The 24,413-nt window shown below is 40.6% G+C and overlaps 1 protein-coding gene across 1 annotated transcript in view; it reads left to right on the top strand.

Moving 5' to 3' along the window:
* LOC134632886 (1-phosphatidylinositol 4,5-bisphosphate phosphodiesterase delta-3-A-like) overlaps positions 1 to 24,413 on the top strand; it is a 29,977-nt gene that overhangs the window by 1,665 nt on the left and 3,899 nt on the right. Inside the window, exons 2-14 of the mRNA XM_063481744.1 lie at positions 2,727 to 2,782; positions 2,879 to 2,990; positions 6,966 to 7,194; positions 7,391 to 7,520; positions 10,742 to 10,967; positions 11,718 to 11,919; positions 13,611 to 13,755; positions 15,715 to 15,867; positions 17,569 to 17,706; positions 17,800 to 17,953; positions 21,827 to 21,943; positions 22,118 to 22,296; positions 22,512 to 22,647. Coding sequence (XP_063337814.1) covers positions 2,727 to 2,782; positions 2,879 to 2,990; positions 6,966 to 7,194; positions 7,391 to 7,520; positions 10,742 to 10,967; positions 11,718 to 11,919; positions 13,611 to 13,755; positions 15,715 to 15,867; positions 17,569 to 17,706; positions 17,800 to 17,953; positions 21,827 to 21,943; positions 22,118 to 22,296; positions 22,512 to 22,647 — 1,977 coding nt within the window. The remainder of the gene's footprint in view (positions 1 to 2,726; positions 2,783 to 2,878; positions 2,991 to 6,965; positions 7,195 to 7,390; positions 7,521 to 10,741; positions 10,968 to 11,717; positions 11,920 to 13,610; positions 13,756 to 15,714; positions 15,868 to 17,568; positions 17,707 to 17,799; positions 17,954 to 21,826; positions 21,944 to 22,117; positions 22,297 to 22,511; positions 22,648 to 24,413) is intronic.

The raw sequence follows: 24,413 nt of genomic DNA, 5'->3' as shown, positions 1-24,413 counted from the left end.
AATCCATTTGAAACTTTTGCAAAATTGTAAACTTTTTAAACTGGTGCTGTGAAACTTTTTTTCTTTTAAATGAGCGCAGGTGAAACTATTTATGAGAATTTTGGGGGGAAAATGAGAAATACTGAGAGTATGACAAAAAAGATGCACACGACAAATATGAAACTCGGGTAAATCTCTACTGAGCACGTGCTCGGTGGAGGCAGAACACTCGGAATTCTCCTTTTGGATCTCTAGTCAAGGATCTTGGATCATGTGTTTCTGGTACAGTTCATTCCTAAAAATAAAATAACTACATATATGCTATTGTAACAGTAGTTACACAATATATGTGATTGCTCAACAGCCCTCAATTACGTGGAACCAGTAATGACTGAAAGATTCCATGTACCGTTTTTGGGGAGTTTTTGGATGACATCCACTGCAGCCTGAAAGCGTTTCTGGTGATCAACCACAGGCTCTATCATGGCTGGGACTGGTATGACACAGGAAGCATGAGTGGAGCTGTAGCTGAGGGAGAATATATACACAGATGTGGAAGTAAAAGTATAAGGAAAAATAAGTTATGAGAGTGAGTCAAATCCAATATTAACAAAATATACCGTAAGTCAAATTAATCTGTGACTCTCTGGGCATTTTTTATTTTGGGGGGTAAATTAATTCAGTTACTAATAGGTAATTAGGTCATAATTAATTAATGCTGGCTATTAATGTAATGTTTATACTTGCCTTGACCCCTGATTATAATCACAATGCCCCCTCTCTGCCCCAATAACCCATCAATGTTACTGGAATAAAGTATTGTTACTCATACAATGTACAAAATCACTGGATGAGAGCACTGACAGGACCAGTGGTGAAATGTAGATTAGAGCATTTACTATACTTGTACTTTATTTAAGTTTAAAGCTTCGGTCACATACATAGCTCGGTATTTACAGCCTTTTTTGAAAATGGATTAAATTCATTTTTCACCTCAAAATTCTACACTAAAAACCCAAAATATAGCATGTACATAAGTATTTGTGATGCATCCTGTGTCATCATGTGTCTGATGTTTCTACAACTTGACTAGAGTCCACCTGTGGTGTGTCCAATTCAATTCAATTCAATTCAATTCAATTCAATTCAATTGAGTTTGATTTCTATAGAGCCAAATTACAACAGATGTGAAATCTCTTCACTTAAAGAGAAACTTAAAGAAGTCCAGGTGTGCCAAACTTTTATCATCATCAAGAATTGCAATAAGCAAAGGCTGTGCATATTTATGCCTGTATTATATTTTTAGTTTTTTGTTATAAATTTCCAAGAATTTAAAGAAAACATTTCACTGTCATTATGGGGTATTGGGTATATAATTTTGAGGTGAAAAATTTATTTAATCCATGTTAGAATAAGGCTAACACATCAACATGTGGAACAAATGAAGCCGCTGTGAATAACTTCCAGATGTGCAGTATGCTTACGTCTAGACAAAATTTTAGGAGGTCGAGTTTGAGAAAATCCCCTCGAAAGAAGCTCCAGAATAACAAAGACATTATAATTAAGTTCAATATATTAAAAATAGTTGTATTAGTGGCTGTATGTGGTCAACAACTGGGTCTCCAGTAAAATAAAGAACATTCAATTCAATAGTATTTCAGCAGGGTTTATTATATGTTTTCACTATGAACTGAAGTGCTATATAATAAACTAAAATAGAATAAAATAAAATAAAACAATGTTCTTTTACATTCAAAATGAAATAAAGAACTCTTGAAAGAGTTGTCTTACATATAAAGTCCTTAATTTTAAAAAAGAAAAAGTCTAGTTTGGAACGTTGCTTTGAAAAAATGACCTGATTGGCTGAGTAACATCACATGGAATGACTTACAATCCATGTGATTGGTCTACGTTTGCTGTGTGCACACACTGACTGCCAAAAAATGAAAATAGCAGTACAGATTAAAATAACCATGCTGTACATGCATACAAGAAAACTTGTACCAAGAATCAAATCTAATGGGTCCATACAGAATAGTGTTTGGATCCGGATTCAGACTGCAGTCCACCTTTTGGGCTCTAGACTAATCACCATACACTTATGTCACTGAAAGGTTCCTTCCGTGCCGTAGAGTTCATGACATTCTACAAAAGAACCCACAAACGGGATACTAAGAATTTTGACAGTTTGAACTTTCAAGTATTGACATACAAAACAGAGAGAACTATGTCCAAGTTATAAGAACTAACCCTACAAGGATTGCTCGTGGCCTGGTACAAAATTACAGTTCTGCACACGTATTTTTTTTATAATGAATAACTGTATAATAAAGAATCTCCTCTAGCAGAATTACACATCCATTCAGCTATGAGGCACATTTCTGGAGGTGTTACTTTTTTTTGCGGCCCAAGTTTATAATGGCTCCAAATGTTGTCTTTATAGTTTTTCCTTCCATTTTTCTCTGTCCACCCACCCAAGATATATTTCAATTACAGTGCACCCACATGAGCAGCTGTGGTGTGGCAGATGTATACACACTAGCCTCTAATTTTAACTCTGATCTCTTTTTCCTCTCTTTATGCCCTCCCTGTTCTTTCTTCAGCCTATCCCAGTGCTACTGAATTTGAATCGTATTATAATTAGGTGTATGCTCACTGCTATTTTATACACACCCAAATACAGTATATAAATATAGTGTGTATAACATAATTTTAATCAACCATCATTTTGTCTCTATGCTTTCTAGGAGTGCAAAATGATGAAGATGTGAGGCAGATGCTGCAGGGCTCTAGTATGGTGAAGGTATCAATAATTATAAACCATTTGTAGCGATTAGAAGTAGTTTGTGAATGCTATATATTACATGTATTGTAACATATTAAATCATTACATGGGAAGGTTCGCTCGCCTCGCTGGCAGAAGCGACGGATTCTGAAGTTGCTGGAAGATGGTGTCACCGTTTGGTGTCAATCATACAAAACATCCAGCCGGGCCAAGGAGCAACAATCCTGTAAGTTTTTGTACTATGTTGTATGCAGCATCACACTATTGACACTAAATGAATTTGAATTGTCAATTGTAAATGAAATATTAAACTATAACAAGCTGTAGTCCACACTGTTACATGATAACAGAATAAATAAATGATTATTTTCATATAACATATATTATACAGTGCTGATGATTATAAAACACAAAGATCATCAAACAAATTCTGTTGTAAGACAAAGATAAGCCAAGTAAATACAAAATAAAGTTTTTAAATCATTTAATTTATTAATGGAAAAAAAGCCATCCAAACCTGTCTGTACCTGTCTGAAAAAGTAATTGTCCCCCAAACCTAATAACTTTTTGTGCGCTCCTTGACAACAGGAACCACAATCAAGTATTTGGAATAACTGGGAATGACTATTTCACACAGTTGTGGAGAAATTTTGACTTACTCTTCTTTGCAAAATGTTTTTAATTCTGTTATGTTGGAAATGTTTGAACATGGAGGACCTGTTTAACCTCCTAAGACCCAAACTCTTCCACGACATGCATTTTTAATATTTGGGCATATTGGGGCCCGATGAATGTAAAAACAAAGAATTACCAGATTTTTTTTTTTACCTTAATTTTGTTTTTAAGAAGAATAAGAGCCACATATGAGGATATTCGTTTAAAATTTTGATAGAACAGTAGCAGTATAATGTCCTCGTAAGTAGATATCAGGCCCATGTAGGGCAAAATTGAGTATTTTGGTCTAAATAACCCAAAATGTGATGTCCACATATGTGGACGGCAGGTCCTAGGAGGTTAAGGTCAGGCCACAGCATCTCAGTCTTAATTTAAGTCCAGACATTGACTTGGCCACTCCAAAACCTTCATTTTGAGTTTTTTTAAGCCAGAAGTGGAGTTCTCAGTGTGTTTGTCAGTGGGGCTCAGCAGTGCATACACAAAAAATCAGTGTGCAAATTGTGCATACAAACTTTTCAAACACAAATCTGTGATTTATCAATATCTTATCTTTGTCTAAATGTATTTGATGATCTGAAATGTGTAAGTGTTAGAAATATGCAAAAACTAGGAAATCAGTAAGGGGGCAAATACTTTGTAATGGCACTTAATGTAGTGCTTTGATGCTCTTAGCGAAACACTAACAGCACTGTTATAAATTCACAAACACGCTCATGCAGAACTTTATTGCATGGCTTTTTATCTATTACACACACTCCAGTGGACGTTTCAGGGGCAATTTGGGTTCACTATCTTGTCCAGGAACAATATGATATGTTGTCTAAAGAAACAGGAATCGAGCCATTGATACTTTGATAAATAATCACACCTGCTTTTTTTTTAAAGATCACTAATGCATGAGCCAAAAATATGTCTCAAGTTTTGGTCAAGATGTAATCATCATCAATAGATCATGGCCTGTGGTAGAAAGATGGTTTTCTCCAATTTTTAAATTCATCTAATAAATAAATAAATAAATAATCTAAAGAAAAATCATGGTCTAATTATTTGTTAACAGTGAAGTAAAGTTTAATTACCTATACATTTTTCAGTTTATTGATCATTGTTATTATAAAGGGTTACTATGCAGACATGCTGACCAACATCATTATGCTTTAGCTAAAGTGATTAAAGCAACTAGATTGGCTCATATGAAAAGAGAACTATAACATTACATATAGCCTATGTAATACGCTGTAGCCTTTCCTTCTGGAGAACAAGTGGCTGCTCAGTGGTGGCTGGGTGTGTAAGGTAAAATGTCCATGTACTGTATCTATTTTTGATCATTTTAAATACAGTTTGCTGCTCTGTACTTTGTACTCCCTCCTTCACTATCTGAGGGTCACACATGTTGCCCTGATTATAGAGCTCATCTATTTTGAGCATAAGATCCTTTCTCTAGTTCAAATAGTGGGATTGCAAAACATATGGCAGGAATCCGCCTTGGAGCCTGTGGGTTTGATGCTGTGTAGTTAACATATGACTCAGCCACTCCCAAGTACAGTACAGGGCCTTTAATTGCCACTGGATTTGGTGTGCCAGTTCTGTGGTTTACTCCTGATGTCCAAGATCATTACAGGGATGGTTTTCCTCTAGTATATTACACTTCTAAATAACATTCATTTCATCCCCACATTGAAGCTAAATCTTTGTACTCTTCATTCCATAATCTTCTCAGATGTATTTCAAAAAACTTCTAGATGGTTGTAATTGGACTTGACATGTGGAAATAAAAAGCTTGTTAGACACAAACAAAGTGTCTTACTAAAACAGAACCATAGAGTCCAAAAGCTGGAAAAGAAAGGCTTACGTGCAGAATCAAGAGGCAGAGGAGACCAAAGGGAAAGGAAAATATGTTCAGAGAGCTGGTCCAAAGGTGATGCAAGGTACAAAGACAGTCCTGTGGGTTGGCCTGGCTGTAGGGCAAAGCAGAGAAGCAGTTTTATGGGTTTACCCAAATGAAGAGAGACAGTTCTCGGCGTGAGCCCGGGGGCCAGCAATGGCCGAGGAGGTGGCCAGTAGGCCTGTTTTGGCACTCGGTGGCCAGTGATGACAGCCAGCAATACCCAGGTTGGAGACCCTTTGGAGGGGGTGAATGGCAGCTGGTGATAAAGGTCATGATCATTCAGGGGGGTTGGGAGGAGGCTGACAGTGGCAGAGGAGACCCCTCCAAAAGCTTGGTTGGAGCCCATTATCAATGGTAGAGATGAGAGTCCCCTAGAGGCAGAGCCCATTTTGAGACTGGGCTGTGATGGGGGCTGGCAATGGCATCAGCATCATCAGCATGGGATTTGCTGGCCTTCAGCCCACAGACTTTTAATATCTGTAGATCCAAAAATCTAGGTAGAAATTCCAAAAAGCTTCCTAAATTCCTCCTTCAGGTCCTTGGAAAGGATTGCTATATCTTCTGCATCCATGTTCTGGTTGCCTTGTTGTGTCATCTTAGTGAAGTGTAGAATGTTAGAACCCACATCCAAAATGTGACAGGACAAGGTTCAAAACATAATGAGAGCCATTTGGTTGAAAAAGACGGAAAAGGTCTATAAATGCAGAGACAAACAGTAAACAGAAATACATGAAACAAAATCCAAAATAATAGGGAAATACATAAGCAGGCAACAGTATGATACAGTCAGCTTAAAGTGAAAGACAGGTTATACACACATAGGAGCACATTGAGGGCTAAATTAGGAAAACAGATCGGTAAGAAGAAAGTAGTGAAACTAATCAGTGATAGGGGAAGTAAAAAAATAAGCACAACACAGAAGGCAAAAGACTTCCAAATTAAAACAGGAAGTTACTAACCACAGAGACAAAGATGTGGTAACAGTAGATAAGAGGAAACTAAGGAAACCAGAATAAGCAAAGAACCAAATTCTAAAGAACAAACAAACCAAGAACTGGGTGGAAAACCTAATAGTGTCATGGTCCTGGGTCTTCGAGCTTGGTTCTGGATGTGCTCATTTCTTTGAAATTACAAAAGAGTTGTCTCTGTATATATTATTCTCTTGTGCTTCTGAGTTTAGTTATAGTCTCATGTGTGTTATGTTCTGCTTTGCCTTCCTTGCTTTGTTAGTGGATTCTGCTCAGCTGTGTTCTCCAGGTGTTTCACCTTTACCCATATCTCATGGGTATTTAAGCCCTCTGTTTCCTTCTTTCACTTGTTGTGATCTTCCTATAGCTGTGTGCCCTGTCTATTTCTCAGTGTAGTTCTCTAGCTAATGTTCACCAGTATCTGCTTACTTAAGTTCTTTGCATTTTGGTTTCCTGCATGTCCAGGAATAAAGCTGCCTTTTGAGTTCAGTTCTGTTTCTGAGTCCTGCATATTGGGTCCAATTCTCTGCTCACTACACAGTGTATCATAACAAATAATAAACAAAGATAAAAGAAAAAATCTTAAAACTCTCTGTCAGGACCATAACAATCACAAGGTGTGAATATATTTGAATAATTCTTTGCTCACTTTATTTCTTTCTTCATCCTCCAGTCTCCATCATGGAAGTGGAGTGTGTGCACGAAGGTTGCCAGTCAGAAACATTGCGGCAGATGGTTGGCTCAGTACCCGAAAACCAGTGTTTAACAGTGGTCTTCAAAGGGCCTCGTAAAAGCCTGGATCTCCTCTGCCAAAGCCAAGAAGAAGCTCAGTGCTGGGCCCGTGGCATCCGTACCCTGCAGGAGAGGATGGACAACATGACCCAGAAGGAGAAACTTGACCAATATCCTTGATTTTTGTGGGGGTGGACATACATCCCTGTTCATTTGGATTTACACTACTTTGTGTACATTTAATAATTGTTGACCACTGGGAACCAAGAGATCCAAACTAGAGAGTTAACACTGTAAGAGGTAACCACTGAAACTTCATGTTAAAATACACCATATGGCTCACCAGTGCTTCCTTGACAATGTCACCTGGATTCATGCTTATATGAGTCGGGCTGACCGAAACCGCGACGACAAGATGAGCTACGATGAGGTTCAGATGCTGCTGCAGATGATCAATATTGACTTGAATGACCAGTATGCTCGCAGCCTCTTCCAGGTAGCAGAACACACTGCTTGATTTAAGTAATTAAAGTCAATCATTTAAGTTAAAGCTAACTTTTAGGGTTTTATAGCCATTCTGTCTGGAGTATTGATTTCCCCTCTTGGCGCGCAGTGTGGGTTTTTCAGTTTCCTTCACTGCCATATTTACATATTGTATACAAATGGTGATGACTTTATTTGGTTAGTACCCAGAGCTTGTGACCATAGGAAAGGGTAGGAACGTAGACTGACCAGTAAATTGACACCTTCACATTTATGCTCCGCTCTCTTTACTACAGTGGACTGGCATGTAGCCCAGTCTGTCTGTTGATCATATTCCGCTCTCCTCTCACTTATACTTAGATACTTAGACTCCTCAACTTGGGTTAGTTATTCATCCCACACTTGGAGTGTGCATATGGCAGGGGTGTTGCCTCTGGCTCCGCTGCAGTGTAGGGGTGGTTCAGTGGGCTCAAGGGGCAGTGCCAGGGTGGCTGGCAGGGCAGCTGCTGCCACTCAGTAATCAGACTGTCCCTATTTCAGTGATGCAGGGGCTCAAGAGAGGAGCTGAGTGTGGAGTAGAGAAGCAGCTGAAAAGCTGACCTCCTGATGTCAGGAAAAAGGATAACGTATTGTTAATAACCACCATAAAACTGTCACCTGAGGCTACATGGGGTATATTCATTTCACAGTGGTGGTCCCGCAGTCTGCGGCACCTGCGCAGCTGCTGCACCTACTTGGGCAAATGCTGGCAGATATAGCGATGCACCAAGAGCAGGCGGCAATGCACAAAGACCAGCTGAATGAGCTTTGGGCCCAGGCAGAGCAACAAGCAAGTGTGCGGGAGAGAGTGGACAGGGCAGCCGCACTGCTGCGATCCCCTCCTCTGACGGTGGCCATGCACCGGATAGGGGACGGGGATGATCCCCAGGTCCTCATGGAGGCGTTCCAGGTTAGTGCCGAGGCATGCCAGTGGCCTGCTGTGGAGTGGGTTCCGCGGCTACTGCCGCTGCTATCCGGAGTGGCCCAGATGGCAGCCGTGAGCCTGCCTCCCTGTGTCAGGGGGGTGTCTTGAGGACATTCGTCTGGGCTCTCCCCAGAGGACCACTGCAGGCGGTTTTGTGGCAGGCGGGGGATTAGCTGTTTGCTTGGGCAAGGAGGCTGCACAATGCCGCGACAGCCCGAGCCATCGGAGGGCGAGGCGTGGATGCTCTCACTCTAACTGCGCAGAGGAGGAGGCCCCCTGGCCCAGCCCCAGCGGAGCAACTGCCGCCCCTTCAGTCCTCAAATCTGTCCTAGTGAACCTGCCAACCCGGAGCTGAGCAGCGGCAGGCACTGCACCAGAGCCACAGTGGGTGGCGCGGGCAGCCGGGACACCTGCAATGGGAGTGTCCACTGATGGAGGTTGGGCGGGTGTTCTGGGCCCAACCAGACATACCGCATTTTAGTAAGGTGTCAAGGAGATGACCAGACTTTGGTGGACATGGCCTGTATGCAGGCCCTCGTGCATCAAAGCTTGGTTCACCCCGGGGCATTGTTGGAAGCAAAGTGTGGTTAAGTGTGTGCATGGGGACATTCACAAATATCACACAATATTTCACAGTGTAGCAGCATGTAGTGTCTGCGCGGCATTCAGCGGTGACATGTCCTTCTAGGGAGGATCCGCAGGCACCAGTGATTCACCCCAGGGGAGATTTCCCACTGGAGCAGTCTTATGATGACACCCTACACTCAGCCTTCGACCAAGTGATAGAAATTGATGGTCACCTGGTGTGCCCTGAAGCCGCACAGGCCTACCCACACTTTGTATCATTGAACGATAGGCTTTATCAAGTGAGTCGTGACACTTGCACAGAGGAGGAGTACACCCAGTTGTTGGTGCTGAAAAGCCGTCAAGAAATTATTTTCCAGGCGGCTCATTATAAACCCATTGCAGGGCATATGGGATATGATAAACCTCTGGAGCGAATAATAGCCCAATTTTATTGGCCACGCCCGAGCAGATGTGCGCTGATGGTATGCGTCATGCAAGGAATGTTAGCTGGTTAACCAGCCGGCTATCGTAAACGCACCTTTTCGCCCACTACCATTAATGGAAGTGCCGTTTGAGCGCATTGGCATGGACCTCATCAGGCCATTTCACCAAAGGGCAGGCAGCTATCGCTTTGTAAATGGTAAATGTGTGTGTGAATGGGTGGATGACTGGATGTGTAAAGCGCTTTGGGGTCCTTAGGGACTAGTAAACAAGTATACAAATACAGGCCATTTACCATTTAAATGGACTGGTTCTTATATAGCGCTTTTCTACTCTGTCTGAGTACTCAAAGCGCTTTATACAACTAATTCATTCACCCAATCACTCCCATTCACACAAGCACTTCTTCTAAGCTTAAGTGCTAAGTATCTAACATTCATACACATTCACACTCCGATGGATGCATCGGAGAGCAACATGGGGTTAATGTACAACAGAGGGGCTAGACTAACACAGTTCTCACTGGGAGACAAAGTGCATGTGTTACTCCCTTCTTCTACCTCAAAGTTACTCGCCAAGTGGCAAGGACCCTTTGTGGTCACACAGTGAGCGTAGGATGTATCATCTCAGATATAGAGATACATCACCCCGGCCTCCTTAAAGCGTGTAGAGAGGCTGAAACCAGGAGAGGAGAGAGATGAATTGGGGCCAGAGATGCCAAATTCAAATATTCCTGCCTCTCTCCATTGTGATAAACATCTCACACAGGGCCAGAGAGTGGATGTTGGTGCATCCAACAGCGTTTTGCAGCTGTGTTCTCACCTCTGCACGTCGTACTTCGCTCATAGAGCACCATTTTGCATAGGCATGCATAGGCATGCATAGGCATGCATAGAGCGACCTGGCATGGCGGTGTGTTTACGGCCCTACAGGTTACCTGAGCAAGAGGCAAATTATCCTGAGAGAATTGCTGAAAATAGGAGTGATAGAAGAGTCAAACAGTGTGTGGTGTAGGCACCTAGTTCTTGTGGTGAAGAAAGATGGGTCTGTATGGTTCTGTGTGGGATATCCTTATCCGATGCCCTGCACTGCTCACTTTTTCACAACACTGGATTTTTACGTAGCTATCCCCACCAGGGATAAAAATAATATAGCAGATACAGGCATATGTAGACCAAAAGTGGGTAGAGATAACACCCCCACAGCAAATCGTGTTCTATTTGCACATTAACAAACAGCTATTATTTCCATCTTTCTGATAGAAATGTGACCAGTCAGGTGACGGTCGTCTCGATCACGGAGAGATTGAAGTTTTCTGCAGGGAGTTGTTACGGAGGCCAGAACTGGACATCATATTCATTCGCTACTCTGCAAATGGCTGTGTGCTTTCAGCTGTGGACCTGAGGGATTTCCTAAAGGACCAGGGGGAGGATTCCTCACTCGTTCATGCCCAAAGCCTCATACTCACCTATGAACTTAATGAGTGGGGTACGGTACTAGTAACAATAAATTATAAGATTGGAGAATTAAAATACTTTAAAAAATAGCAAAGCTTACCTGACAAATATTCAGCTGTGCTAAAGGATGAAGTTTGTGGTACAAAGGAAATTTTGACTGGAAAACACAGTTTGGCCACAACTCAAAGATTCATACACCAAGTCTGACCTGACAACATTTCACATGGATGTCTAATAGGACAGAACGGAATATCACAATGGGATGGGGTAATTCTATATTTATTCCCAGTCTGTCTGAGGGATAAGCAGTAACACATTCTGGCTAGAGCAAATGAAAACACAAGGATTGGTGAAGTAAGTGATCAGATAAGCTGAAGTGTTTCAGTTTACATCAGACCTGAAGGAGATTCAAGTCTTTATAGAATAGTCTGTGTATACTGAGTATACATAGGCTGCTCCAGACTGCTCCTCTATGTGTATACTGTATTTTCCTGGTATCAACTGACTAATCATAGACACATGAAGATTAATTCAGTCACTGATATAAAAAGAGTTGAAAAGCTGTAAATGAGTGAAGAGGATGCAGGCTACATGGATACGTCAGCAACCAGTTAACCAGTTTGATTCCTGGGCAGTCGCAATCCTTCTGAATGTCTTCCCCCTCTGCTTCTGTGCTACAACAAATTAAGACATTTTTATTAATATTTTTAATTATAAGAATAAAAATGATGTTTATATAATACCCTATTTTTTAAACTTTGTTTCTCTTTGCCCATTGCAGCCCAGAAGAATAGCTTCATGACTCCCAATGGTTTCACCATGTACATGTTGTCAAGGGAAAACTGTGTGTTTAACCCAGAACACACTAGAGTTTACCAAGACATGGCACACCCACTGTCGCACTACTTCATCTCCTCGTCCCACAACACCTACCTCACTAAGGACCAGCTGACTGGGAACAGCAGCACAGAGCCTTACATACGGTAACAGCAACAGGGCAGCCAACTAGGCTGTGTGCAAATACATTTATTAATTTGGCAACCTAATTATTTCACTATTATTGACAAAGGCAGTATACTATTATCATTGTAGGAGAGGTTTGTACTAAATTATTATACTTTAAATTGTCTCACAAAATTCTGAACAAGGTGAATTAGAATTTTTGTAAAAACCAATCATAACGCACAAAATGCAGCAAGTACTTGTCAGTCCCCTATAAACAGCTGGATGGCGTTGTCTGGGCTGCCTAGCTAAGCCCACTGACATCATAACTCAGATCAAGATTAGTGTCAGGAATAGGTGGATAAACTACGTAGTGCTTCTTCGCATATCTGCTCTGTTCTCAGAATTGTTCTCAGCTGTTAGATTACAGTGTCGCATCTTGGGAAGAGGTGCAGGTTCCACCACACCACCCCTCAAAACTCTGGTGGCTAGAGAAATGATTCTTTACGTGATCTGAAAGAATCTCTGTGAAACCCTAGAAAACCATTAAACAGCAGTGGTGCTTACTTTTGTGCACACTCAGTGCAAGCTTGCATTAGTCTCCATTAGACTGAGACTTAAACAAGACTATGATGCACTTTTATATTAACTTTGTCATCAATTGGGCTTAACATTATGATCACTGACAAGTGAAGTGAATAAGACTGTCAAGACTGTCACTTCATCTTGCTGGCTGTAGCTTAGGAGGTAGAGCAGGTGGTCTGCTAATTTGAAGGTTGGTCTCTGGTTGCATGCCAAAGTATCCTTGGACAAGATACTGACCTCAGAAATTCCCCAGATCTCAATCCAACTGTGGAATGTTCTAGACAAACAAGCCCAATCCATTGAGGCCACACCTGACAACTTAAACGATCTGTTGCTAAAATCTTGGTGCCAGATACTGCAACGTGTCTTCAGGGGTCCAATGACCTCAACAGGTCAGGGCTTTTCTGTGAGCAAAAGGGTATATACACAATATTAGGCAGGTGGTCATAATGTTGGTGTATATACCTGGGAATTTGGTACTGTTAACAAAAGTTACCATTGCCATATTGACAAATGAACCCACATGTACAAGTTTTAACTAGCTGGCTAACCAGCCCCATGTTGGCAATTATACTTTAGTGTAGAAATGTTTGTACCATGGCATTGTTCAACATTATACATAAGTTAAAGTCATGGCTCATTATAGCTGGTGAGTTAATTTGGCAAGCCAGATAATTCCACTCACACATACTTTTACTAAGTATAACTTAACCAAACAAGATACAGTTAGCCAGCTAGCTATAACTCAACTATTCTGCATGAATCTGATGGTGCACCATTTGTATTGTTTACTGATGAAGTACGTGGAAATGGAAAATGTCAGATAGCTGGCAAATATTGCAGGCATGCAAGTATTATCTAACATTAGCCAAAAAAATCACAGATTTAAATTTTCAAAAGCAATCTCTTCTACAAAATACTATATAGCCATTTTGCTGCCTTTATGTACTTTGTTATAGGATTTGATATGCTTAGAACAGTCATTTGTTGATGTTACATTTGTCCAAAAATAATTAAATGCCATATTTTTTTTAAGTTACTTTAAATTTACTTTACTTCAGAAATATGTAATAAAAGGTGTTTAAGATGTAATTTTTTCTTAACCCAAGGTACACCTTTACTCACAAAGCTTGAATTTTTGTCTTAGAGCTCTAAAACATGGTTGTCGGTGTGTGGAGCTGGACTGTTGGGATGGAGACAAAGGAGAACCAGTTATCTATCATGGACACACACTTACTTCCAAAGTGCCCTTTGTTGAAGTAATTGAGACCATCAATGAGTATGCTTTTAAAGTGAGTACTTCACTGTAACCAAGAGTCCTCTGCAGAAAATGAAATCTTACTGTAGAAATTGTGTAGTATGGTATTTCAAACCATCTAAGCAACTACTGCAGATATTATTGACTGACTTATTACAGTAGTGTAAATATATTAGAGGGTTAACTAGCTAATTGGAGCCTTGAATGTGTTCTAACAACCAACCATCAGCTGCAAAGTAATGCTCAATAATCAGATTGCTTCCTGTGTGGATGCTGCTTTAGTCAACAGATTGAAGTCCACAGATTATAGAATTTTTACCTTGATTACCTGACATTAAAGAGACCACAATGAGCCAAAAACAATTCCTCACACCATCAGCAGAAGCTTCAAATGCTAACACTGTGCTGACATTCTCAATGTTCAGATATGTATATATGTATTTATATATTTGGAACCATTATGAATGACTTCTAGAAGCTAGTTTTGCTAATCTGAATGCATCATTAGTGATGGTAAATATATGTTTGTCCATTCTGATGATGGATTTGACTTATGTCTTGAGATATATAGATATAGATGCTGCTGCTGTATATGTTCTTTGATTTTTACTGCTTGTCCTTCCTCTTGTGTTAGCTTTCTGTTACTGTCTCTTATGTTAACGTGTCAGTTTTGACCGTGCCTTAAATCAGCCAAAACAATACCCTCAAAACAATAATTTATCATCCAATTTGTTTGTTACCTATTGGTTACCTTCTTCAGCTTCCTTATCTATGAAAAGATTGGTTTTAATATTTTTCGTGTGGCCCACAGGGCTTTTTTACAGGATACCTTTTCAATCGAAAAAAATGGTAAACTGAACCTCAAGAGATTTTTTATGTTACCTTACTATTAATTACAACTATTAGAATATATCTCTAAAATAATTTCTTTTATTTATTCTTTATTTTAATGTTATTACCTATTGTAAGATCTGTGGTGTTACAGGTCAGTTTGATGCATACATATTTAGTTCAAGGCAAAAGCAACAAAAGCATTTTTTTCAGAGTTTTTTGGGGACAGTATTAAACAACAATGGTTGTCTCTATAAAGCACATTTTAAAGAAAGTGGAGCCCTGTCCTTCAGGGGTCAGTTCAAGTTTTTTTGTTTTGCTTGCCTTCGTTTTATTGTGTCCACCACAGTAAGTTTCTTCCTGAAGTCCTTATCCAGGGTCATAGATGGTAAGGAAATTGTCGCACATGATATTGTCACGTGTCCTCGCAGTCCAGTAATCATATTAAGGATTAGAATTTTTCCTTGATTTTTCACAGGGATACCAATTGCACATTAGTCTGTGTAAGTCTGTAGATTCCGTTCATTGCAGTTTTTTATCATCCTGCTCCTCAGAAACTGGCTTGTCCTTATTGCTATGCTGTTTTGTGTCTTCTGGAGATGTATACTCTGCGAGTCACCAACGTTTTTACATGTCTTACATTTTTATACATTTCCATCTGGATTACCTTTTCAATCAAGCAGTAGGGATAAAAGGGGCTGTTTGTTCTGAGGAGACAAACAGTTAAAGAGAGAAGCCCCTAACTTCTCTCCAACAGTGTTAGTGAGCTCAGTGTGTTTATGATTTTAGTTTTGGCACTGATTATTTTATAATCTTATATTTTAACTGGGTCAGAACCGACCCTAACAACACAAAGGTTGTAACTTTTGCCAAAGCATTTTGTAATTTTGTGAAATGATTTTTTATTTTATTTTGTTTAAATTGAGGTTCCTGACAAAGTCAAAAAGCCTTGATGCAATAAACAAATTTAAATGGCACTTCTATGCATTTAAAACCTAAAAACAGGTTGGTGCCAACCCTAACACAAGAGGAAGGTGTGTTATAGATCGACATTAGTCACAGTGGCAATTTTGCTGACAGGCCAAGTGATAATTTCCTTATCTTTCTCTGGTCTACAGAAAATACTTTTCTCACTGACTTTCCAACATTGTGTCTATCCCAGTCCTCTCCCTACCCTCTAATCCTGTCTTTTGAGAACCACTGCTCTCTGGAGCAGCAGAAAGTTATGGCTAGACATCTGCACTCCATTCTGGGAGACAAACTTCTAACAAAGCCTCTTGAAGGCCTGGATTCCCACAATTTGCCTTCTCCAGAGGTAAGTAGTCAAGGAATCAGTGAAAGTTCAGTTCCCATTACTACTACTAAATCCACTGATAGCAAACATAACTTTATGTGGGACATATAAATATTCCTGGGTTAATTAAATTACATATAGATTGTTCAGTTTTTTTGACAGTTTTCATTAGATTAATATAGATAAAAATGATCCATACAAAGAGATATATGTATTGTGCTTGATACTTTTCATTGGAATGTGGACATGGTTAAAATTAGATGCTGACTGGCTTTCAATGTCTTATAAAAGTTTTTCAGTCTCCAACCACTTTTACAGTTTTTAACCCTCAGCTGTAAAAGGCTGATAGGGTACCGTCATCACTCTGCCAGGCGTGGACACCCAACTTTAAAACATGATAAAGATGGCGACGTAGAATTTTTAAATTAATGCCATAGGTTCATTTACTGAAAACCTCAAATGAATTTGAATCTCAGGGACCTTCACGGTCAGAGGTCTATTTTTCTAAAATTCTTGTGAATACTGTAACTCAAGAAGGAAGTCACCTAGGATTCTTAAATTTATACAATAATTACTAGGAGGCTGAGGTGTAACACTGGCAGCTGTCAGTATTTTTCACAGCTGTTAAGACTGCTTACCGTCTTTTATTATAACTGAAACTAATACAATTGAATACATTTGTTCTGACCTCTGATACTTCTGGTAAAAACATTTTTAGCTTTGTTTCAGCCTGGTATGGGAAAACTTGCAGTAAATATTTCATGTGTCTTCTATCTCTCATGAGATTTTTTTTGACATTTTTCTCATGTAACATAGTTATGCAGTAAGAATTTAATATATCCAAAAGCATTACAGAAAAATGTGAAAGTGGCTCCTTTCATGAGACAATTATTTAGGCCTGTAATGCTATCAGTTTTCAGTCTGTGAACATTACTAAATTTTATCTAAAATCTGAGCACTGCTCAGAGAGCTCTATTGGGAAGATTATGCTGTAACTGCAGTTACCTTTATGTATCACAAGTGTATAAATGTAACAAATATGTTTAGAGCTTTACAATAGGAAAAACTTAGATCTGCAATTTGTGTCTAACTAGGTGAAAATTATTTAACGCTTATCGTGATCAATAGGCAGATCACTAATGCCTCAAAAGCAGAAAGACCAGTGGCAGAAAAGGTTAATGTGTGCAGGGTTGGATGTGGCAGCGCAGCGGAGGGTGGTCTCCATCTCCTGATTGGCCCTATCGGCCTGGCCATTACTCTGTGCGTGAAAACCAGAACAGAGACTGAACTGGGCTCAGAGGGAAGTACAGAATTTTTTCCAAACTCAGGAAGTGGGGACTGTGGCCTGACATGACATTCAGGCGGAAAACATGGTCAGTGATGAGTTGAGTGGTTTCCAGAACAAAGTGTAGCCTAGGCAGGGCGATGAAATTAGCTGCTTTAGAAAAATGGTCTACAATAGTTAGAATTGTGTTACCTGCTAAGGGTGCTAGTCCAGTGATGAACTCCAAGGCAATGTGGGATCAGGGACATCCCGGCATAGGCAAGGGTTGGAAGAGTACAAACGGAGAAGAGCTGGTGACTGTATTCTGAGCACAGTAGACACATATTCTTTAAAACATGCTCTCTTATTAATGTGGGCCACCAGAACAAATATTGTGTGTGTGTGTGTGTGTGTGTGTGTGTGTGTGTGTGTGTGTGTGTGTGTGTGTGTGTGTGTAGGCTCTTAAAGGTAAAGTCCTAGTGAAGGGGAAGAAGGAGAGGTTGGAGGAATGCTCATCCAGCTCTTCAGACCTCAGTTCCTCAGATGAGGAGACCAGCCGCATAGAAGGGAAACCCAGAAGGAAGGAGGATAAAAAGGTTGGTACGACACTATCCTAGAAACAGTACCTCTGACCACTTCTGGATGGTGACTAATTCAGTTGGTTTCTGTGTATGTGCATGTGATGTCAGGCAGGCGTCTCCAAGATAACTCCGGAGCTATCAGACCTGGTTGTGTACACTTGCAGCGTTCCCTTTAAAAGCTTCGAACAAGCTGCCAAAAGTCCAGCAATCAACATGTCATCTTTCTCCGAAAGTGATGCACTCAGACATATTAAGGACTCAGGTAGGACACGTCTAAACTTGCCTTTTAGAGTAAAATGGAATAGTTTGTACAGTACAAGTACAGTAGCAAAGGTACTGAGACACCCCACATTTCTTTATGTTTTGCAAGTAATATTGTTGGTTTGTTTTATAAGATGAAAGACAGAAGAAGGAAGCCAGGAATAGAAAGGGAAAAGGGACAGAATGATATTTAATCGTGATTAATCAAAATTAATCCACAGTAACCCTGTGATGAATCTCATTAAACATTTTAATTGTTTGACAGCGCTAATATATATTATATATTAGTGTATACTTACCTATTAGTATATAGTTTTTTTTAAAGTTGCATTTCACCTGAGAGAACTTGTGCTAAAAGATTGAAGAAAACTATTGAAATTCTCTTTGAATTTAAGCATATATTCTTTGTTTATTCCTCATTTATTTCATTATATTGCATAAATGTCTGTTACAAGCTTAAATATAAAGTTGAAAAAGTGTAATTGCAACCAGGCTGTTGATCAAGTAATTGCGATTAATCACAATTGATTACAGAAAATTGTGAGATTAATTAGTTAATTTTTTTAAGTCTATTGACAGCACTAATTGCTATATGTTTCAAAATGGATTAAATCAAGCTTGTTAGACAGCCCATGGCTGGACCAAGAACAAGCACAAAAGCAAAAATCTCTTAACTGCCTTTTATAAGCTCCAATATTAAGCATCAGATCTGCTTTAAAAGCCTTAACATAAACACATCTCCACCCGCGTGGTGGGAATTTAAAAAAACAAAACAAAAAACCCCCGAAATCTTTACTTATCATATGTAAACTAACAACCATTTGAAACAATACAGATATCTGTTGGAAAATAGAACAGAAAAAACTCAATAAAAAGAGAATACTAAATACTTTTACAACTTAGAAATACCTATATGGGTAACTTTTACATTTCTGTACCCACTTTGTAATATTTGTAATATTATTTGTATCAGTGTTTAATATTAAACACTGATGATTTAATTTCCCTCCCTTCTTTCTCTATTTGATTTTGATCAGTCAAGATCAAAACTTCTGGAGACTAATATGCTTAAATACGTTCAAAATGACTGAAAGCCCCAATTCACAACTTATACAATACAAAACTCTTAGCGCACTACACAGGTCAAAGGATGTTCCAAATGGGCCTTACATCTAGCCATCCATCCATCTTCTTCAACTTATCCGGGTCACAGAGGCAGCAGCCTAAGAAGAGGAGCCCAGACCTCCCTCTCCCCAGCCACCTCCTCCAGCTTGTCTAGGGAAACACCAAGGTGTTCTCAGGTCAACCGAGAGATATAATCTCTCCAGCGTGTCCTGGGTCTGCCTCAAGGCCTCCTCCTGGTGGGACATGCCCAGAACACCTCACCTAGGAGGCATCCTTGTCAGATGCCCGAACCACCTGAACTGGCTCCTTTCAATGTGGAGGAGCAGCGGCTCTACTCTGAGTCCCTCCCGGGTGGCCGTACTTCTCACCCTATCTCTAAGGGAGTGACCAGCCACAATTCGGAGGAAGTTTATTTCCACTGCTTGTATCCACGATCTCGTCCTTTTGGTCACTACTCACAGCCCATTACCATAGGTGAGGGTAGGCTTTGCTTTTCCTCAGCTCTCTTTTCACAATGACAGACCGGTACAGCATCCGCATCACTGCAGCTGCAGCACCAATCCATCTGTCGATCTCCCGCTCCCCTCTCCCATCACTCGTGAACAAGACCCAGAGATACTTAAACTCCTCCACTTGGGGCAAGAACCCGTTCCTGACCTGGAGTGGGCACTCCACCCTTTTCCGGCTTAGGACAATGGCCTCAGATTTGGAGGTGCTGATTCTCATTCCGCTTCACATTGGGCTGTGAACCGTTCCAGTGCAAGCTGTGGGCCATCACCTGATGAAACCAACAGAACCAACCATCATCTGTGAAAAGCAGAGATGAGATTCTGAGTGAAAGCCTTCCGCCACTTGGCGATGCCTAGAAATTCTGTCTATTGAAATTATGAAGAGAATCTGTGACAAAAGGGCAGCCCTGGCAGAGTCCATCATCCACTGAAAAGGAGTCCGACTTATTGCTGGCTGTGCGGACCAAGCTCTTGCAACGGTTGTATAAGGATGGAATGGCCCGTAGCAATGGGCCAGACACCCCATACTCCCAAAGCACCTCCCACAGGGTTAGGTTAGATCTTCATGCAACATTGTAGCGGCATGCCGACCAAGACAGCCCTACTACATTCAGAGCCTTCAGGAACTCGGGGCGAACCTCCTCCTTCCCCGGGGCACAGCCACAAAGAAGTTGTTTGACTGCCTCATTAGAGATAGGTGAGTCATCCCCCTCGTCCCCAGACTCTGCTTCCTCCACAGAAGACGTGCCAGTGGCATTCAGGAAGGCTTCGAAGTATTCCTTCCACCACCCAAAAATGTTCTCAGCCGAAGTCAGCAGGACTCCATCAACACTATACACAGTGCAGGTAGAGCATCGCTTGACCCTCCTGAGTCACCTGACGGTTTGCCAGAATCTCTTCGAGACAGTCCAAAAGTATTCTTCCATGCCTTCTCTGAACTCGTTGCACACCCTAGTTTTTGCTTCAGCCACTGCCCAAGGCGCGTTCTGCTTGGCCTGTTGGTACCTACCAGCTGCTTCCATAGTCCCACATGATAAAACCAAACCTGATAGGACTCCTTCTTCAGCCTGGTGGCTCCCTTCATCTCTGGTGTCCTCCCCCGCCACCTAATCCAACTCACCGCCAGGTGGTGATCAGTTGACAGCTCAGACCCTCTCTTTACCCATGTGCCCAGAACATATGGCCGCGGATATGGAGATATGATTACAAAACCGATTGACCTGTGACCTAGGGTGCCCTGGTGCCACGTGCATTAATGGAAACCCTTATGTTTGAACATGGTGGTCGTTATGGACAAACTGTGATTTGCACAGAAGTCCAACAACAAAACACCACTCGAGTTCAGATCCGGCAGGCCGTTCCTCCAAGTCTCACTGTTGTTGAAGCCCCATGAGCGTTGAAGTCTCCCAGTAGGACAGCAGGGTCCCCAGGTGGAGCACCGTCAAGTACCCTGCCCAGGAACTCCAAGAAGGCCGGGTACTCTGAACCGTCGTTTGGCACATAAGCGCAGATGACAGTCAGGACCTGTTCCCTGACCCAAAGGCGCAGGGAACAAACTCTCTCGTCCACTAGGGGAAACCCCAATGTACAGGCAGCAAGCCAAGGAAATACTAGGATGGTCTTGTATGCCTTTCCAGAGGTTCTGGCAGAGGATATTCTGAAGACCTATCCATTTAGGTTTAGTTGCTGCATCCCATCCTCACCCAAACTGTGCATCTTAGGTGACATAAGTGAATTAGATATTTAAGCATATACAACACATCTAGTCCTTACTGCCCCATACATCGATAATAAAATTATCCTTGTGAATTGGAAATTAAAAAATGATTTGTATATTACATAATATAGAAATTTAATCTAGATTAAATTAGTTTGGAGAAAAGGTCTGCCTCCTCCCGTCTGCATTAGCTACACTATCCTTTGTGGTAGCGTCGAGAGTGCTGGCATTGGGTGCAGCCGTGTTCTGGGGCACTGTTGAAATGGTCCCGAGTCACTTTTCCTTGGTTGGTGGTGGGGCTGCAGAGGGGGTGACAATCACTACTGTCTGCCTCATAGTGTTACATGCACCTTAGACAATGGGGGGAAGGTGTAGATTTTGCACTGTTGACCAGCAGTCTTGTACTCATGTCCCATCTGTCCCCTCAACTTTGGGTAGAGAAATTCCTGTGTTGATTGTACCTTATTCAAGAGCATAACGACAATGCAAAATGTGTTGAACTTTTCTTGTTCTCTCAATTCAGGGGTGTATTTTGTTCGTCACAACAGTCACCACTTGAGCAGGATCTACCCCTCAGGCCAGCGCCTCCATTCCTCCAACTATAACCCTCAGGAGATGTGGAATGCAGGCTGTCAAATTGGTGAGAGCATTTTTTTAAATATGTTATTCTATTTTTAAGAGAAGCAAACAGAAAGTAAAGTAAAGAACTGTCACTAACTGTGTTCTCCAGCACTCGCGCCTCCAGTGGGTAGACTAATGGACATTGTCTCTGGAGGCCTGCATGCTCTTCACACTGATGTTTTGTTTTCTCCAGTTGCTCTGAACTTCCAGACACCTGGTGAGCAGATGGATTTGAACCAAGGCAGGTTTCTGCAAAATGGTGAGTGTGGGTACATTCTGAAACCTGCCTTCTTGTGTCAGCCTGACAGTACTTTCAATCCTGAGAATGTGGGAGGAGGTCCTGGCCACAGACCTGTCATGCTCACTGTTCGGGTAAGATGGAAACTAAATCTGTCTAGGAGTATTTTAAGCTTGGTGACCGAATGTTTCTTATTGTAACGATTTTAGGAAGCTCTAGTTGCCTCAATATTGATTCCAAACATAACCCATTAAAGAAATTTGTCTATTTCTTGAATGGGTTCTTCTTCTCCAATCTATAATGATACTTTAATTAAATAAAGATCTCTCTTGCTTTGTTGTTATTCCAGGTCATTTCAGCTCAGCAGCTGCCTAAACCAGAATGGGATAAGCCCAGCTCCATTGTGGACCCACAAGTGTGGGTGGAGATCCACGGCGCTCCTATTGACAGCAATAAGAAGAAAACGCATTATGTTGAAAACAATGGTATATGTGTCTTTACAATAAAAGATCATTTTATAGTTAAATGGCTTCAGCTTTAAGGGTAGTGTAGTTGTTAGCCCTGTCATCTCACAGAAAGAGGTTCCTGGGTTTGATTGTGACAGGTTATAATTTCGTACCCATGTGGGTTCTCTTTGGGACATAGTACAACATCACTATTTATTTAAGAAAAATGAAGCTAACATGCAGAGGCAACCTATGAAAAAGTAATAACACCTTTATTGCTTTCAGAAAAATTAAGAGAGTAAGTAGTGGCCAATCAGCAGCAAATGTGACCACCTTTATAAAAGATGTTTAGAAGAAAAGAAGTCAACTTTATTATTCATTCTGCAATATTTACGGGAAACAGACTGTGTCATAATGTCTTTTCCCCCTGTGCAACTAGAAATAATCAAAACTAAAATAAAAATGAGGACCATAAGAATATGAAAACAAATTTGAGGTATTACAATTATTACTGTTTATATATAAAAATGTCAAAAAAAATCCAAACATCAAACCAGTTTAAACCCCTACTAACTAGGGGTGAAAGTGGGCTGGAATGATCCGGAATTATGTTTTTGGTGCAGATGTCTGTCCGTTGTGGTCTCGGTACTTTAGTGTCAAGCTAGCACTACACAGGAGGGTACATAAAAAGGGAATAACTCAGGTAATTTCAAATGAAACTTCTCTATCAGCTCAACGAATAATAGCAAACACACTGTTTGTGCACAGCTTATATATTTTGTGTGTTTCTGCTAGCTGAAGTTACACCGCGTGTACTTTCCAATTGGCATTTGATAAACTGCAAATTAAAACTTACGCATGACCTAATTTTTAAATAAGATCTTAGATCTGTGTATGATGTGAAGTTTTTATTTTCATATTGTGAAACTTCCTGCAAAACAAATTGAGGTACACTACAATTATATTATTCAACAGCTGCAAGAACATATTCTGCAGTTTAGTGCAGGATAAACAGGTTAGCTTAGCAGTATTGTGAGGAATTTACAGTAAAGCGCTCTTATGGACTGTTGCACAGTGGCTGTGATGTTCATGGTCAGTGTTAATTTACAATAACCTGATGATGCTTAGATTCATTCATTAAATTCCACCTTCATACCACCTGTATACTGTCTTGTATAAAGACATTATAAACAGTATATGTTAGTAGAGGGGTTAGAAATAAGCCAAGATAGCTTATTAAATATTGGGTTACATCTTGTTGAATTAAGTTGTGTAAATCCACAAAGAGCAGTGAACCTCAGCAGCAGCACCAGATCAGCTGAGCACACCCTGTATACAAAGAAAATCTACTGGAGCGCACAATGGAAATTATTATGAGTTGTGTTTCTTTCCCCCATGCTGAACCACTACAAGTACATTTCATCCTTTTTCACTTTATTTGAGTAAAGAAATCGAATCAGTAATTTTACCAGAGTATTTTTTAACACCAGTATCTGTACTTCTGCTAAAGTAAACAATGTGTATTTTTGCCACCTCTGCTCATTAAAATTTACATATACTGGTTTTGTAAAAAAGCACCATGTTGCGCAGTGTTTAAAACAATGGGCCAGATGGAAATTGCGATTCTGCCTAAGTATGTGGCTAGAGACTGGCCACGTATGTAATATGCTAAATGTGGAGAAGAAGAGAATTCATAGGTGTTTGTGTGCCATGGAGCCAATTTTTAATTCAGTTTTGCACCTTGAGTGTCAAGATATTAAGGATTATAACTACTGTATGTTTTATCATCTCAGAAGAAGAAGAAG

This window comes from Pelmatolapia mariae, linkage group LG8 (assembly GCF_036321145.2).
Source record: "Pelmatolapia mariae isolate MD_Pm_ZW linkage group LG8, Pm_UMD_F_2, whole genome shotgun sequence".
Taxonomy (NCBI): Eukaryota; Metazoa; Chordata; class Actinopteri; order Cichliformes; family Cichlidae; genus Pelmatolapia; species Pelmatolapia mariae.
This window is presented reverse-complemented; position numbering and strand designations above follow the sequence as displayed.